At 36.3% G+C, this 17,558-nt stretch overlaps 4 protein-coding genes across 9 annotated transcripts; 2 read left to right on the top strand and 2 right to left on the bottom strand.

Moving 5' to 3' along the window:
• On the bottom strand, positions 1-2,070 carry LOC145935563 (hatching enzyme 1.2). 2 transcript variants are annotated; one of them, XM_083037034.1, is made up of 4 exons: positions 1,638-2,070; positions 1,066-1,371; positions 583-719; positions 1-403 (listed from the first exon to the last, which is right to left on the bottom strand). In XM_083037034.1, the coding sequence occupies exons 1-4, from the start codon at positions 1,996-1,998 to the stop codon at positions 236-238; spliced, it is 972 nt and encodes a 323-aa protein (XP_082893160.1). In that variant the 5' UTR covers positions 1,999-2,070; the 3' UTR covers positions 1-235. The 2 variants fall into 2 exon arrangements, with proteins under 2 accessions (XP_082893160.1, XP_082893161.1); XM_083037035.1 differs by having other exon boundaries at positions 4-355.
• A 2,477-nt stretch (positions 2,071-4,547) lies between these two features.
• Positions 4,548-10,893, top strand: LOC145935385 (uncharacterized). Of its 5 annotated transcripts, none has more exons than XR_014425212.1 (7): positions 4,548-5,519; positions 5,687-6,127; positions 6,218-6,542; positions 6,672-6,792; positions 7,243-7,552; positions 7,816-8,371; positions 10,755-10,893. XR_014425212.1 is itself a non-coding variant. In XM_083036676.1 (5 exons), exons 1-5 carry the CDS (start codon positions 4,793-4,795, stop codon positions 7,267-7,269), a joined length of 1,641 nt encoding a protein of 546 aa, XP_082892802.1. In that variant the 5' UTR covers positions 4,548-4,792; the 3' UTR covers positions 7,270-7,790. The 5 variants fall into 5 exon arrangements, 2 of the variants coding, with proteins under 2 accessions (XP_082892802.1, XP_082892801.1); XR_014425213.1 differs by having other exon boundaries at positions 7,819-8,371; XR_014425214.1 differs by having other exon boundaries at positions 7,885-8,371.
• LOC145935384 (uncharacterized) lies at positions 10,395-12,896 on the top strand. The gene is made up of 4 exons (XM_083036674.1): positions 10,395-11,403; positions 11,560-12,006; positions 12,093-12,417; positions 12,555-12,896. The coding sequence occupies exons 1-4, from the start codon at positions 10,677-10,679 to the stop codon at positions 12,745-12,747; spliced, it is 1,692 nt and encodes a 563-aa protein (XP_082892800.1). The 5' UTR covers positions 10,395-10,676; the 3' UTR covers positions 12,748-12,896.
• Positions 12,897-14,703: 1,807 nt separating this feature from the next.
• Positions 14,704-16,346, bottom strand: Pis (phosphatidylinositol synthase). The gene is made up of 4 exons (XM_083036679.1): positions 16,130-16,346; positions 15,435-15,723; positions 15,181-15,344; positions 14,704-15,087 (listed from the first exon to the last, which is right to left on the bottom strand). Exons 1-4 carry the CDS (start codon positions 16,173-16,175, stop codon positions 14,933-14,935), a joined length of 654 nt encoding a protein of 217 aa, XP_082892805.1. The 5' UTR covers positions 16,176-16,346; the 3' UTR covers positions 14,704-14,932.
• Positions 16,347-17,558: the final 1,212 nt, after the last annotated feature.

The following is a 17,558-nucleotide window of genomic DNA, read 5'->3' on the forward strand; positions in this document are numbered from 1 at the left end:
TAATACTGATCACGCATACACATACACACACACGTCGATATATCTCTTAACTTTTTAAGAAGTCATGTATTTTATACGTAAGACTAGATGTCTTCTTTTTCTTATTACGCAAACAAACATTCTTAATTATTTATAATTAGGATATAATTAGGAATTTCTTGTAATGATTATATATCCATGTTTCTGGCCATCTTTTTTCCATATGCTACATTAAAAATATCGACGTGTTCCATCGCTAATAATCATCGACATCGTAAAAACCAGCACGTTTGCCACATTTGTACATCCTTCGGATCTTCAGAATGTCCTTCTTACTGAAACCTTCCCTCTGACCTAGTTTCTCTCTGGTGTTATCCTGAAAGATTCCGCCAATAAGATCCAAAAAGCCACCGTCTGGTAGATTCTATGGACACCCACAAAAATACAGAGACATACACGTGCACATACATATGATCAGAAGCAGCTCGTGATTTGCAAAATGTGAGCTGTGTTTCTTTTTTTTTATCAATTGATTACAGCATGAAAGAGAAAAAGCGAACAAAAACACTTATAAAGATGATACATTACAGATTGCGCGCTTACTTTGGGCACGATGGTCTTTAATTGATTATTCTTGGAGAACGCTGTTGACGAGTAGTGCATCACACTGCTATAATCGTAACCGACACCAAAAGCGTCAGTAACTTCTGCCGGGGCCTTGTTGAAATTGTGCGTGTGACCTAGATATATAATGCACATGATAAAGATATAAGGTAACCGATAACTTTGGTCAGAAGTATCGACGAATATGAAACTTGACTGACGTAGCAGCGGTATCGCGTTATTAATTCTGAAGAGATTCTGTATGAAAACTCTCGAGAAACGAATAAAATTAATTAATATTAAACATTCAATTAAATTTTTATCTTCGATTTTGTTTCGATTTTAAACTTCAATTAAATTTCTATTTAAAAAAAATTGATTCATAGAATTTTTAATTATGAAAGAAACTGACCAAGATAAAAAATTATAATTTTTTTCAGATAAAGAAAACTTTGTTGTGTTTAAAATTACAAAAATATATACCCGGCGAAATATTTTGCCACAGAATGTTGACGTAGTCATCTCGCTCGTATCTGCTGTGTTCGTGCAAAAAGCCGACCGCGTGCATTAGCTCGTGTGTCACGGTGCCCTTTTGCGTCAAGCAACCGGGGACCTGAAGATTCAGGTCTTGACGACCTCCGATTCTGCCCACGCTGCTCCAGCATCCAGTATTGCCGGCCGTAATTCTGATAAAATCGTTCTCCTGGCCCGTATACGGCTTAAACCGGATGCACGTGTACCTGTGATAATCGTCCATCGTGTCGTATATGACTTTTTGCTGCTGCGCATCTGTGCGACGTAAGTTTCATGAAAAAAAACACGAGAGAAATCAAAGAATTACAAACACAGTAAAAGAGATCGTCTTCAATATTAAGCAAATTATTCGGATGTGAATGTCGAAATAATAATTTTTTAATCTTTAGCTGATGATCGAAGCATCATCGGTGCATTATTATTTTAATACGACGTAGATTTTTCTCTTTGCAGAAAAAGTACTGAATTTTACATCAGAGAAAATGTTTAAGTTAAGAAAAAAGGCTCTCTTTTCTACTCACTGAAATAAGGACTGATGATAAAAGGAATAATGCCACCGGGCCATCGAGCGGAGACCGCCGCGAGGCCGCTTCTTCCGGTGATCGGCGGAAATAGGATGTCTCCCTCCGCGTACTCGCCCAACTCCTCGGGATTCACGTCCATATCCTTGTGCCATTGCGCGACCTTCAGTCCGGTCACGTTGCTCGGGAAGCCGTAAAGCGATCCGCCGAAATTTCGCAGATGAGCGATCAATCCGTCAGGACTGTCCACGACATTGTCGAAGACATCTCGACGACGAAACGTCGGCCAAGCGTCGATTGACGATATCATCGTCAGAACGACGAGCATCCACGCGAGGGTGGTCGACAGTCGACTCGACATGGTCGATATTAAATCAAGTTCACCGATTCACCAGCAGTTCTCTTATATAACGACGAAGGCGCGAATGCAATGACAAACAGTCCACACGGATATCGTATCCCGGCGTTTTTATACCTCGCGCCGAAGAAATTCGTGCCCCACCCGGCGCGGAAGTCGCCGTAGGAAGCGGCTCCGGAAGTGATCGGGGCCATCCGTTGATAACCATGGGTGATGGTGAGGTCCGATTTGTGCGTCCGGTATCTCTCTGATACCGTCTCGAAGGCGCGACATCAAGAACCATCGAGGTCGCCGTCAGGTATGTGAGTCATTAATCTTTCCGACACGGTGATTACTCTAGAGAAGTATGCAAATTTTTGTTCAGCAATTTCGGTAACATATCAATCATTACTGACGCCGTCGACATTTAAATTTACGAGATACGCAGGAATAGATTCGCGTCCTTTGCTAAAAAAATCGTAATTATATGGACTGAAATAGAAATCTAAACTCCAACATTTAGAGATATTTAATTTGTGATCGATTTAGAAAATTTCGGAAGATCTCTTAATTATTCAAATATTCGGCAACTCGGGAAAACAAATCGCTCGACATTTGTATTCCGAGCGATAAAAAAATTATAGGTGTACGAAAGACAGAAAGAGACAATATCGTTTCCCTTCTCTTGGAGGAAGAAACCATTTAGATAGTTGACATTGCCACCCGAAGTGTCAAGTACGGTCTACGTAAACGGAGAGCAGCACTTATATTAATACATTCGTTTCAGAAATAGAGTCGGGATTAATATCTCGCGCGAATCATTCACATGCAAATCCCGCCGAACAAACATTTGTCATCGAAGAACCTCGGCATTTCGGAAGTATTCAATCTCCAATAGCCAAGGTCGGCGGTTTGAATACCATTAGTACATATATCGTAATAATCGCTAGTTTGCAATGGATAAGATCCCAAAGTTTAAGATACCGCGAGAGAACACGTCGTTTTTTACGTACTCGAAATAACGAAAATAAAATATCGAGAAAATATATACATAGGTACCTATTCTAGAATATAGAATCGATTCTGCTTAAAAAAAATAAGCGTGCTAAGGGAAACAAAAATTATATGTGCCGAATAAGAATGTATACGCAATTCAATTGTTCAAATTTACATTTCACGAGTCATTGACATTTCTTCAGCGACTATCTGTATTTTTCTGTCAATCTACAAATGTCTCATAGAGCGTTTAATTACATGCAGATACGTAGCGCAGAGATTAAGGAATAGTGGTCTACAAAAGTTCTACTTTTCGCTATCTAAAACCAGTTTAAAACATATCTAATACGAAATTATTACAACGAAATGTCACAGGATGCCTCGTTCTTCCTTTACGAGTGGTACTATTGTGATAATTTTCGGTTGAAATAAATAAATCAATTTGCGTGTTCATTTACATACAGGTCGTTCCTCTCTCTTCCGGTTTTATCTTTACCAGGGTTGGGCATTTACGCATAAAATGTAATAGCTAAAATATCTACGCGTAACAATGTGAACTACACGTTTATCGTGTCATCTATGTCGACAATGAGTAATGTATGAAATATGGCTTATTGAAGATGTTTCGTTTATGTTTTACATTATATAATTTTGAAATGTACGATACAACCCTGCTGTCAAGGTGTCAAATCAAATATACCGATAAAAAATAAGAAAAAGTAAAGAAAAACAAAATAATATAATAAATGATTTAATTAAATATACAGAATAATTTTTAATAGTGTTTTGCATTTTATTTAACAAAAATTTAAATTTAATTCAGCAAAAATTTAAATATTTGATAGAGATTTAAATCTTATAATTAGCGAAGATATCTTGTTTAGCAGAGACTCAAACCCTTCTTAGCGGAAACTCAAACATTCTGTTTTACATATTTTCATCTTTGTAAATTGGGTTGCATATTTCGTGCGTTTATTATTTATCTTAAGGCCGTGGCACATAAAAAAACGTAAGCAGTAAGACTTAAAACTTAAGTGAATCGACCAATCACGGTCGAGCAGTAAGGAAGCTATTTTGAAACTTAAGCATCTCTGCGAATTCCGTATGGATGAAATTCTTAAGTCTTAAGTCTTACCGCTTACGTTTTTTTATGTGCCACGGCCTTTATTCTTTCGTTCTTGTGTGAAATGTTTTTTAAGATTCATTTTGATGAAATTACGATTAATTTAATCACGATTAAATTTTAATATTATATACATATTTTTATATATGATATTAAAATATATATATTTATATGTATAGAAATTTGGTTGCGAGCGATTTTACTCTTTTGAATTAATCGAATTAGTCGATTAAGTTGATCGATTAATCGATTAATCGATTAAATCGGAACTTGACAAAGCGGTCCGAAAAGCAATATATTTTCTTTAATATTTTGAAAAGTGTGTAATTTATATACAAAAAAACAATATTCTTTTTTAATTTCGATTTTTATTTTCTCTCTCACTTTTTCATTCGTTAAAATTTTTGAAAAGTAGTTTTTATTTGAAGAAGAACCGTTTGTTCTTCTATTTGTTATTGCTCTTGTTTTATAAGGCTTATCCCCAAATTTTTTCATTCTTTGAAAGTACCTAACCTAATTCGCGTGTTTACGTACACGTGGTTATATCAGCGTCCTGTACATATCGTTTGACCCTAACCCGACATTATACACAAAAGTATAAATATATAATCTAAAAAATGTTTGTCACCAAGCACATTTTATGTATATCGCACAGCGTAAACCTAAAATTCGCGAATAAAGTGAATAAAGTGTGCACTAATGAAGTTCGAAGAGTTGGAGGCTGTCAAACAGGCAGTCGAGCAAAAGAAGGTTCATTTGATATTGTTGGGTCCGCAGGTTAGTGAAGCGATCAAAAAATCGAAAGGCCTGGACGCGGATCTGTTGTTTAATCTTCGTAATCTGCGTTATCTGAGAATATCGCAAACATGCCTGTCGAACGTACCGGACGGAATTGGGCAATTGACGAATCTTACGATCCTGCAGTTGCATGCGAACGAGATCGAGGAGGTATCGAACGCGATCAACAATTTGACGAACCTGCAGCTGTTTGATTGCTCGTTCAACAAATTAAAAATTTGCACGCCGCTAGACCTTCCTCGGCTGAGGAGGTTGAACCTCGCCTCGAATCTTTTGTCACGTTTATCGTTGCTGCGAACGAACGTCATGTTGATCTACTTAAATCTGGCAAACAATCTGTTAAAGACCGTTCCCAACGTCTATCACGCAGAATTCGCACATCTGTCGGAACTTCACCTCAATGAGAATGAGATACATTATATTCCGCCTACTCTAAGTCAACTTTCAGCATTGAAGATCTTAAATCTGGCAGACAATAAATTTGAGACCTTTCCCGATGTCTGTTACGCAGAATTCGCATGTCTGTCGGAACTTTATCTCAATAGGAATGAGATAGAATATATTCCGCCTACTATAAATCAACTTTCAGCATTGAAGGTCTTAAATCTCGAGTCTAATTTACTTATTGGTATGTATACATTGTTTTATATTTTTGTATTGCATCTTTTGTATTTTTTCTCACTATTAAGGTTGATAATGTTTTGCAAATATTTGTAAAGCAAATATTTGTAAAAAAAATTATCAAATATAATGCAAAAAAATGAGTATAATATGTAATTATATTACAACATATAGATGTACCAAAGGAATTAGCGGATTGTGGTAAATTAGAGAATCTGAATCTACGAATGAATACTATGTATGATCAAAAGCTAAATGATTTATGTTCCGTTGTGGCTAACACAAAGAAAATATTAGAATATCTGAGATCATCAGAATACAATTCAGAAGATGAATATCTTCTTGCTTTGAAACAAATAAAGAGAAGGAAGGAGGATTTGAGAGACATATTAAAAATTGAAAGAGTAACAGATGATGCAGCAGTGATAAAAGTTGAGAAAAATTTCCTAATTAAGATTAGACCTTTCATAGCTGCATGTATTTTAAAAGAAGTAAATTTCACAAAGAAAAGCTTCAGAAAGTTTATTCAGCTGCAAACAAAATTACTTGATGGAGTATGTAAATATAAACAAATAGCTACAATAGCAATTCATGATATGGCCTCTATAGCATGTGGTAAAAAGAATATCAAAAAATATTTATAATATAAAAAATATTAGTCTTACATTAAAATTTTACTAACATATATTTTTTTATGTGATTTAGGGAATCTTACATATACAACAAAGCCACCTGAAGAATTAAACATTAAACCTTTACCACGCAACGACATATATACAGGAAAAGAGTTGTTTGAACAATTGAAAAAAGAAGAAGAAAATGTATGCAAAATAACAAATGAAAGTTGCAATAAAAGATATACATTTTTAAATTCGTTGCAAGGCAGCAGTTCTTTTCCATGTCTGATGGATTCAAGAGAGGTTGTTATATCGTTTCCACCTATCGTCAGCAGTAATGTAACTAAAGTATCTTTACTCACTAAGTCAGTGTTTGTGGAGGTAACAAGTACTAAATCAAATATAATCTGCAGGTAAAATAAAATATATAATTTATCTATAATTAAGATTCTATATAAAATTTATAAAAATATTTAAATCTTTTAGTTATAAAAGAGAAGATGAGTTCTATGATAATATGCTATACTTTTTTTTACTTTTAGGAGAGTATTGAATGAATTCTTGAAAGAATTGATGACCTTAGGTCTCACTGATCTAAAGTTGCAAGAAAAGAATTGTAATTTGATTGTTCAACAAGTCAGAGTAGAAGATGCCAATGGAACGGTAATGATAACATATCCTTCGCCAGATGATTTGAAAGATCTCTGTAAAGATTATCTCATTATTATACATTGAGATTCCTAAAATGAAATTCTCCGTAATTATAATTTCGACTAATATTTTGATCTGTAGTTTGTTATTCTATTTTTGAAATTTGATTAAAAGCAAAATTAAAAAAAAAAAAAAAAAAATACGCATGTATGGATCCTAATATGTATTTTTAATCGTTTATTCAAAAATTTTCGTTGTAATTTAGTTGTAAGAATTTTTCTACCATAAAATAAAAAATTATTTAGTTCATAATTATTGGTCGTTTTTTATATTTGCGAGAGAGAAGCATCGAAATAACTACAAAGGAATTTACTATTATATATTATACTGTTTATTTTATCGCGTCCCGACGGGGGACGGCATATTCGGTTACACATGCAGGATGTGGTTGGTTATTCGCAGATTGTAGGTTCGAATATCGGAGACTGACCGCCGATGACTGATGACAGCGATGGTGGCGCCTCAGCTGTTCGCTGCGAATCGCCGTCCGCGGTGCGTGCCGGTGCTGCGAAAATTCTCTCGTCTGTTTTTATAAATATTGTAACTTTGCTACGCGTATCGCGCGGACCGTAACCGCGCGTCTCGACGAGGACGACGAACGGAGCGTTTCCTTCCCCGCGTTTCACCGTCTACCGTGCGCTAGGAATTTCACCGTCCGTAGTAATCTGAGGATAAGAAGAAAATCCGACCGAATTTTCCACCAACTTTTCCAGTGCGAATCTACCTGTCACGTATTATAATTATTTACATGTTGTTTTCGGATTCGTACATACATACAAGTGCTTCAATTACGTTATATCGTGCACGGTCATTTTTTTTTTTTTTTACGTTGACGTTTCATAATTTCGTACACTTAGCATTTATTATTATTGCTAGACCGGTGAATTATTATCTCCAGTTTCTTTATATATTTACCTTTGTAAAAATTATAAAGTTTAATATATTTATAGCTCTCTATGTTTAATATTTTTTCAGTAGTAACTCGATTTTGAGAGGACCTAATATATTCTTCTACATATCCTTGTGCCATTCCGCGACTTTCAGTCCGGTCACGTTGCTCGGCAAGTCGTAAAGCGATCCGCCGAAATTTCGCAGATGAGCGATCAATCCGTCAGGACTGTCCACGACGTTGTCGAAGACATCTCGACGACGAAACGTCGGCCAAGCGTCGATTGACGATATCATCGTCAGAACGACGAGCATCCACGCGAGGGTGGTCGACAGTCGACTCGACATGGTCGATATTAAATCAAGTTCACCGATTCACCAGCAGTTCTCTTATATAACGACGAAGGCGCGAATGCAATGACATACAGTCCACACGGATATCGTATCCCGGCGTTTTTATACCTCGCGCCGAAGAAATCCGTGCCCCACCCGGCGCGGAAGTCGCCGTAGGAAGCGGCTCCGGAAGTGATCGGGGCCATCCGTTGATAGCCATGGGTGATGGTGAGGTCCGATTTGTGCGTCCGGTATCTCTCTGATACCGTCTCGAAGGCGCGACATCAAGAACCATCGAGGTCGCCGTCAGGTATGTGAGTCATTAATCCTTCCGACACGGCGATTACTCTAGAGAAGTATCCAAATTTTTGTTCAGCAATTTCGGTAACATATCAATCATTACTGACGCCATCGACATTTAAATTTACGAGATACGCAGGAATAGATTCGCGTCTTTCGCTAAAAAAAATCGTAATTATATGGACTGAAATGGAAATCTAAACTCCAACTTTTAGAGATATTTAATTTGTGATCGATTTAGAAAATTTCGCAAGATAGATCTCTTAATTATTCAAATATTCGGCAACTCGGGAAAACAAATCGCTCGACATTTGTATTCCGAGCGATAAAAAAATTATAGCTGTACGAAAGACAGAAAGAGACAATATAGAGTATCGTTTCCCTTCTCTTGGAGGAAGAAACCATTTAGATAGTTGACATTGCCACCCGAAGTGTCAAGTACAATCTACGTAATCGGAGAGCGGCACTTATATTAGCACATTCGTTTCAGAAATAGAGTCGGGATTAATATCTCGCGCGAATCATTCACATGCAAATCCCGCCGAACAAACATTTGTCATCGAAGAACCTCGGCATTTCGGAAGTATACAATCTCCAATAGCCAAGGTCGGCGGTTTCAATACCATTAGTACATATATCGTAATGATCGCTAGTTTGCGATGGATAAGATCCCAAAGTTTAAGATACCGCGAGAGAACACGTCGTTTTTTACGTACTCGAAATAACGAAAATAAAATATCGAGAAAATATATACATAGGTACCTATTCTAGAATATAGAATCGATTCTGCTTAGTAAAAAAAATAAGCGTGCTAAGGGAAACAAAAATTATATGTGCCGAATAAGAATGTATACGCAATTCAATTGTTCAAATTTACATTTCACGAGTCATTGACATTTCTTCAGCGACTATCATTATCTGTATTTTTCTGTCAATCTACAAATGTCTCATAGAGCGTTTAATTACATGCAGATACGTAGCGCAGAGATTAAGGAATAGTGGTCTACAAAAGTTCTACTTTTCGCTATCTAAAACCAGTTTAAAACATATCTAATACGAAATTATTACAACGAAATGTCACAGGATGCCTCGTTCTTCCTTTACGAGTGGTACTATTGTGATAATTTTCGGTTGAAATAAATAAATCAATTTGCGTGTTCATTTACATACAGGTCGTTCCTCTCTCTTCCGGTTTTATCTTTACCAGGGTTGGGCATTTACGCGTAAAATGTAATAGCTAAAATATCTACGCGTAACAATGTGAACTACACGTTTATCGTGTCATCTATGTCGACAATGAGTAATGTATGAAATATGGCTTATTGAAGATGTTTCGTTTATGTTGTACATTATATAATTTTGAAATCTACGATACAACCCTGCTGTCAAGGTGTCAAATCAAATATACCGATAAAAAATAAGAAAAAGTAAAGAAAAACAAAATAATATAATAAATGATTTAATTACATATACAGAATAATTTTTAATAGTGTTTTGCATTTTATTTAACAAAAATTTAAATTTAATTCAGCAAAAATTTAAATATTTGATAGAGATTTAAATCTTATAATTAGCGAAAATATCTTGCTTAGCAGAGACTCAAATCCTTCTTAGCGGAAACCCAAACCTTCTGTTTTACATATTTTCATCTTTGTAAATTGGGTTGCATATTTCGTGCGTTTATTATTTATCTTATTCTTTCGTTCTTGTGTGATATGTTTTTTAAGATTCATTTTGATCAAATTTCGATTAATTTAATCAACGATTAAATTTTAATATCATATATTATGTATGGAAATTTGGTTGCGAGCGATTTACTCTTTTGAATTAATCGAATTAGTCGATTAAGTTGATCGATTAATCGATTAATCGATTAAATCGGAACTTGACAAAGCGGTCCGAAAAGCAATATATTTTCTTTAATATTTTGAAAAGTGTGTAATTTATATACAAAAAAACAATATTCTTTTTTAATTTCGATTTTTCTTTTCTCTCTCACTTTCTCATTCGTTAAAATTTTTGAAAAGTAGTTTTTATTTGAAGAAGAACCGTTTGTTCTTCTATTTGTTATTGCTCTTGTTTTATAAGGCTTATCCCCTAATTTTTTCATTCTTTGAAAGTACCTAACCTAATTCGCGTGTTTACATACACGTGTTTATATCAGCGTCCTGTTACATATCGTTTGACCCTAACCCGACATTATACACAAAAGTATAAATATATAATCTAAAAAATGTTCGTCACCAAGCATATTTTATGTATATCGCACAGCGTAAACCTAAAATTCGCAAATAAAGTGAATAAAGTGTGCACTAATGAAGTTCGAAGAGTTGGAGGCTGTCAAACAGGCAGTCGAGCAAAAGAAGAATCATTTGATATTGTTGGGTCCGCAGGTTAGTGAAGCGATTAAAAAATCGAACGGCCTGGACGCGGATCTGTTGTTTAATCTTCGTAATCTGCGTTGTCTGAGAATATCGCAAACATGCCTGTCGAACGTACCGGACGGAATTGGGCAATTGACGAATCTTACGATCCTGCAGTTGCATGCGAACGAGATCGAGGAGGTATCGAACGCGATCAACAATTTGACGAAACTGCAGCTGTTTGATTGCTCGTTCAACAAATTAAAAATTTGCACGCCGCTAGGCCTTCCTCAGCTGAAGAGGTTGAACCTCGCCTCGAATCTTTTGTCACGTTTATCGTTGCTGCGAACGAACGTCATGTTGATCTACTTAAATCTGGCAAACAATCTGTTAAAGACCGTTCCCAACGTCTATCACGCAGAATTCGCACATCTGTCGGAACTTCACCTCAATGAGAATGAGATACATTATATTCCGCCTACTCTAAGTCAACTTTCAGCATTGAAGATCTTAAATCTGGCAGACAATAAATTTGAGACCTTTCCCGATATCTGTTACGCAGAATTCGCATGTCTGTCGGAACTTTATCTCAATAGGAATGAGATAGAATATATTCCGCCTACTATAAATCAACTTTCAGCATTGAAGGTCTTAAATCTCGAGTCTAATTTACTTATAGGTCTGTATACATTGTTTAATATTTTTGTATTGCATCTTTTGTATTTTTTCTCACTATTAAGGTTGATAATGTTTTGCGTAAGCAAATATTTGTAAAAAAAATTATCAAATAATGCAAAAAAATGAGTATAATATGTAATTATATTACAACATATAGATCTACCAAAGGAATTAGCGGATTGTGATAAATTAGAGAATCTGAATCTACAAATGAATACTATGTATCATCGAAAGCTAAATGATCTCGCTAATGATTTATGTTTCGTTGTGGCTAACACAAAGAAGATATTAGAATATCTGAGATCATCAGAATACAATTTAGAAGATGAACATCTTCTTGCTTTGAAACGAGTAAAGAGAAAGAAGGGGGAGTTGAGAGATATATTAAAAATTGAAAAAGTAGATGATTTTGCAGTGATAAAAGTTGAGAAAAACCTCGTAAAGAAGATTAGACCTTTCATAGCTGCATGTATTTTAAAAGAAGTAAATTTCACAAAGGAAAGCTTCGAAAAGTTTATTCAGCTGCAAACAAAATTACTTGATGGAATGTGTAAATATAAACGAGCAGCTACAATAGCAATTCATGATATGGCCTTTATAACATGTAAAAAGAATATCAAAAAATATTTAATATAAAAAATATTAGTCTTACATTAAAATTTTACTAACATATATTTTTTTATGATTTAGGGAAGCTTACATATACAACAAAGCCGCCTGAAGAATTAAACATTACACCTATATCACGGAACGACATATGTACGGGAAAAGAGTTGATTGAACAATTGAAAAAAGAAGAAGAAAATGTATGCAAAATAACAAATGAAAGTTGCAATGAAAGATATACATTTTTAAAATCGTTGCAAGGCAGCAGTTCTTTTCCATGTCTGATGGATTCAAAAGAGGTTGTTATATCGTTTCCACCTATCGTCAGCAGTAATGTAACTAAAGTATCTTTACTCACTAAGACAGTGTTTGTGGAGGTAACAAGTACTACTTCAAACCTCATGTGCAGGTATAATGAAATAAAATATATAATTTATCTATAATTAAGATTCTATATAAAATTTATAAAAATATTTCAATTTTTTTAGTTATAAAAGAGAAGATGAGTTCTATGATAATATGCTATATTTTTTTTTTTACTTTTAGGGGAGTATTGAATGAATTCTTGAAAGAATTGATGACCTTAGGTGTCACTCATCTAAAGTTATACGGAAAGGATTGTCATTTGATTGTTGGACAAGTCAGAGTAGAAGATGCCAATGGAAGGGAAATGCTAACATATCCTTCACATTATGATATGAAAGATTTCTTTAAAGATTATACCGTTATTGGATATTGAGATTCCTAAAATGAAATTCCGTAATTATAATTTCGACTAATATTTTGATCTGTAGTTTGTTATTCTATTTTTGAAATTTGATTAAAAGCAAAATTAGAAAAAAAAAAAAAACGCATGTAAGGATCCTAATATGTATTTTTAATCGTTTATTCAAAAATTTTCGTTGTAATTTAGTAGTAAGAATTTTTCTACTATAAAATAAAAAATTATTCTTTAGTTCTTAATTATCGGTCGTTTTTTATATTTGCGAGAGAGAAGCATCGAAATAATTACAAAGGAATTTACTATTATATATTATACTGTTTATTTTATCGCGTCCCGATCGGGGGACGGCATATTCGGTTACACATGCAGGATGTGGTTGGTTATTCGCAGGTTGCAGGTTCGAATATCGGAGACTGACCGCCGATGACTGATGACAGCGACGGTGGCGCCTCAGCTGTTCGCTGCGAATCGCCGTCCGCGGTGCGTGCCGGTGCTGCGAAAATTCTCTCGTCTGTTTTTATAAATATTGTAACTTTGCTACGCGTATCGCGCGGACCGCGCGTCTCGACGAGGACGACGAACGGAGCGTTTCCTCCCCCGCGTTTCACCGTCTACCGTGCGCCAGGAATTTCACCGTCCGTAGTAATCTGAGGATATGAAGAAAATCCGACCGAATTTTCCACCAACTTTTCCAACATGCGCGAGTGTTTGAAGTGATAACATGGCGCCGAAATTATGACTGGTCATGATAGGGGAACGGTGGAATCTTTGAGGTTAGTACTGGCTTATCGGTTCTTGTCATTATGTATAAATGTTGTCGCGATCGTTGCGAGAGTGTAATTTGCCCTCTCGCCAATTCTTTCGCACTCGCATCTCTAAATACATGGCGCTTTCAACATATATACCCGCGTGCGAATCTACCTGTCACGTATTATAATTATTTACGTGTTGTTTTCGGATTCGTACATATATACAAGTGCTTCAATTATGATATATCATGCACGTCATTTTTGTTTTTTACGTCGACGTTTCATAATTTCGTACACTGTTTTATAGCTTTTATTATTATCGCTAGACCGGTGAATTTTTATCTCCAGTTTCTTTATATATTTACCTTTGTAGAAATTGTTAAGTTTAATATATTTATTGCTCTCTATGTTTAATATTTTTTCAGTAGTACCTCGATTTTTAGAGGACCTATAATATATTCTTCTACATAATTAATGTACATGTAGTAAAATCAAGGTCATAGGCTGTTATGAAAAACTACAACATAAAATGGTTAATTCTTTTCAAAGAATTTGGTTTACTTATGTGTGTCTCTTTTCACTTTTCCTATATTTAATAACTAATACTGGAAATTATATTCTTTGTTTGTATCTGATTTTTGTTATCTTTGATATTTTATATAATCTTCTTAGATTAAAGTTTCTATTTTGCAAAGCTAATTTATTTTATTTTAAAGATGTATGAATACTGGATATAATTTTTACATACATGCAAATATTTGGAAACTAAAATTAAACAAAATTATAAAATTAAAATATAAATTTATTAAATTTATAGAATTTTACGTGTACAGTAAACTAAATAGTAAATACACAAAGAGAGATTTTAAAATAATATTTTATTCAACGTATTGCTCGCTACAGTATTACCTAAAATTCTTCAAATTTACTACATACATTAATTATGAGAATATATCAGGTTTTCTAAATTATGTCACTATTAAAAAAAGTACTAAACACAGAGATTATCAATATACATTTGTACTTAATAATTTCTATAACAAAAGTAAATATATAAAAAATCCTGAAAATAGCACATTAATAACTCATGGTTTGATATAATAAATGCTACAAACCGATACATGATAAGTATTTTAGTCATCATCATTAATAATATTATTAAAAAATAACTTCTTTCTTTTCTTTTTTGCAAAAGTATACATTTCACATATATTTTAATAGGAATAAAGAATATGGTCATTATCTTCGTGCTAATTTCAGAGTATAATATTTCCTACGCACTAATAAGTATCGCTTAAGTAAAATAGATAGATTTTTGCCATGCAGTTTTAAACATTCTTTGTTTCTTAAAAATATATATGGAATTATGCAAACATGCACGTGTGCCAGTTTACGGAAGATCTGTAAATCACATTCAACTTGACTAGTAAATAACATGTAGGTTAAGAGATTTAATTCGCTTTAAGTCGCTCTTGACGCTCTTTTACATCAATAATGCTGAGATTGATGCACGATACATATCCATGTAGTACAGAAATAGCAGCTTTGACAAATGCTATTGGAGCACTTAGATATACGATTAATCTGTACAAACCAATACCAGCCACTAAAAAATGAAACGTTATGCAAATGTTATGAAATGTTATTCCCTCTGGTTTGTATTGTAATAGAAAATGAGAAAGTATTTTATGCTACTCACAGATAGGTCCCTCGGTAAAGTGTAAGAGGTATAAACCAGCGTAAAATGCTTCGTTACCAGCGCACATGAAGAATAGTACCGTACGATTTGTGTAATACAGTCTCATGATTGGATTTTCAGACATGTCGATAAATTTGTGACTGGTCTTTCCTTGTAAAAGAGTCCTGTTGTATTTTGATAAATTAATAATGTATAAACATTTTCTCTAGTCTCCTTTGCACGTGTTATAAATTGTGTTACATGTTGTTCCTTACGTGTGTAAATATATCCAGTGACAGGCTATATCGATAGACATGCTCAATTGAAACCAAAAGGTATAGGTAGGATAGAACAAGCACAACGTGACTATAAGGCACATTGTGCCAACTCTATCCGTCAGCTGATCCAAGATTGCGCCAAACTTTGTGCTTTGGTTGTAATACCTTGCCGCATGACCATCTATCGCATCCAGTAACGAGCTGACCACGTAACACCATGACGCAAGAACATAATTGGTAGGCATAAAGTAAAAGGAAATTAGCGCCAAAATTACCCTGCCGAAACCTGTTGAACACAAGTATAAAAAAATATGATTGTCAAATCATGCGTAAACTTATAAAAGTTCTAAAACACGCTATGACTTGAAAAAAATTTTCTTTGTTATTGCTGACCACGAATATTACGTAGGGAACAAGTAGCGCACCGATTCAATCAATAACGAGCAACCTTAAAAGCGTCGCACAATTTGTACATACGTCTAATCAATTAAATACATTATATACGGGATGACTTGGCGAAAGAAAATCCAATATCTGATCGACGTCTCGTTTCAATCGTATCTTGGCGGGCATCGACGTAAATGCCAATCGAATGTAAATTACTGCGATTCATTTCAACGTAGCACACGTTAAATAATATATTTATTTCAAGAGGAAAAAACGTAATTAAAGACACGATCTCAGGTATTTACCGATGATGTTGGGCACGAACAAGAAAATATTCTCCGACTCTGTCATTTTCCTCTGTAGGTTCTCTCGTTCACTACAGGAATATCTGTTTACGAGATAGTGCGTGTCAAGGATTATCTCCGAAAGTAATCGCTTCGCCAAGACTGCCTTTACTGACACACTTGAAGAACGCACGCACGATTCTCTCTCTGTCGCGCACGTCTATCCCGGCGTGTCAGCGACGATAATAATGAAAGAAGTCGGCCTCGACGAATATCGCGTTCGAGATATATCGATCCTTGATGACGCGCGCGGCGGTCGCGCGATTTAAAGTCCAGGGTCGTAACACGAGTCGTTGGCACCTCGTGCATTTCCGCTCAAATTTCAACCGCGCGCTCTTTCTTCGCGAGAGCGACTTCCGGAACAGTCGTAAGATCGACGAGTTCACTGGAGGTGAAGAAAAAAATTATATCATCGTCAATCGTCATTCTGACAGATGGATGTTTGACTCCTCGCTCCTCTTTCGAAAGCGGAGACCCTGGTGCTCCTTGGAGCGGTTGCGCACCTGGCACGCCAGACGACATTTTCGGAGGCCGAGCGGCTGGGTTCCTCTGCGCAAAAGCGAGGACTCCGCTTCTTGTCGTGTGTCGCGACGGGAAAGTGTCCGCGCGAAGCGGCGTTCCGCCTCGGCTTTTCCCGGAAATATTCGTACGCTGGAAACGCGGTGATCGCTCGGTGATCGTAGGTCTCGGGGCGGATCTACGTAAGCCCCCTGGACCGCGGCGATCCAGGACTCTTGGCGTCCGCGTCGTGTATGTACTTTCATACGTACGTACGTACGTACTTCGTCGTAGTTAGCGGACGCGAGTTTCGCGGGAACCCTCCAATTACTCTCGACGAACGTTTCTCTAATTGTAATAATAAGTAACTCGCGCCTTGACAACATTCTGTTCGCGCGCGAGTCTCTCGACGTCGCGAAGAAAATAAGTCGTCCCAAGTGATGTTAGGCGATCGATAAACCCGACGCCCGATCATCGTCATCGTCATCTCGGGAAACGGACGACCAATCGACGGGACCGGAATCATTTTCTCTCGAAGGGTATCTACCATGCCGTCCGCGCCGTGAGTAAGCATCGTCGTGCTCTAGTGCGACGCCGGCGGGCGACGGCGATGAATCCGCCGACGTCTGTCAAGCTCTTCCGCGCGCGCGGCCAAGGGAAATAGATAGGCTTGCCTCTCATCTATGTCTACGTACGCGCGAGCCGCGTGCGTGCGTGCGCGCGCGCACGCGCGCGCCCGTGTATGTGTGTGCGTATAGATCGCGTCGCCGAGCGGTGCATCTTGTCCGCGAGAGAGATCTTCTCGCGGATGGACTTATCCTCGGGATGGTATCGCGCCACTGCGATTCGGACGGACGCGTGCATTCGGTTGCGCAGCGGCGGCGGCCATTTT

The sequence above is a fragment of the Prenolepis imparis genome, unplaced genomic scaffold (genome assembly GCF_030444845.1).
Source record: "Prenolepis imparis isolate NDT839.2.m4 unplaced genomic scaffold, iyPreImpa1.0 SCAF_4, whole genome shotgun sequence".
In the NCBI taxonomy this organism is placed as follows: domain Eukaryota; kingdom Metazoa; phylum Arthropoda; class Insecta; order Hymenoptera; family Formicidae; genus Prenolepis; species Prenolepis imparis.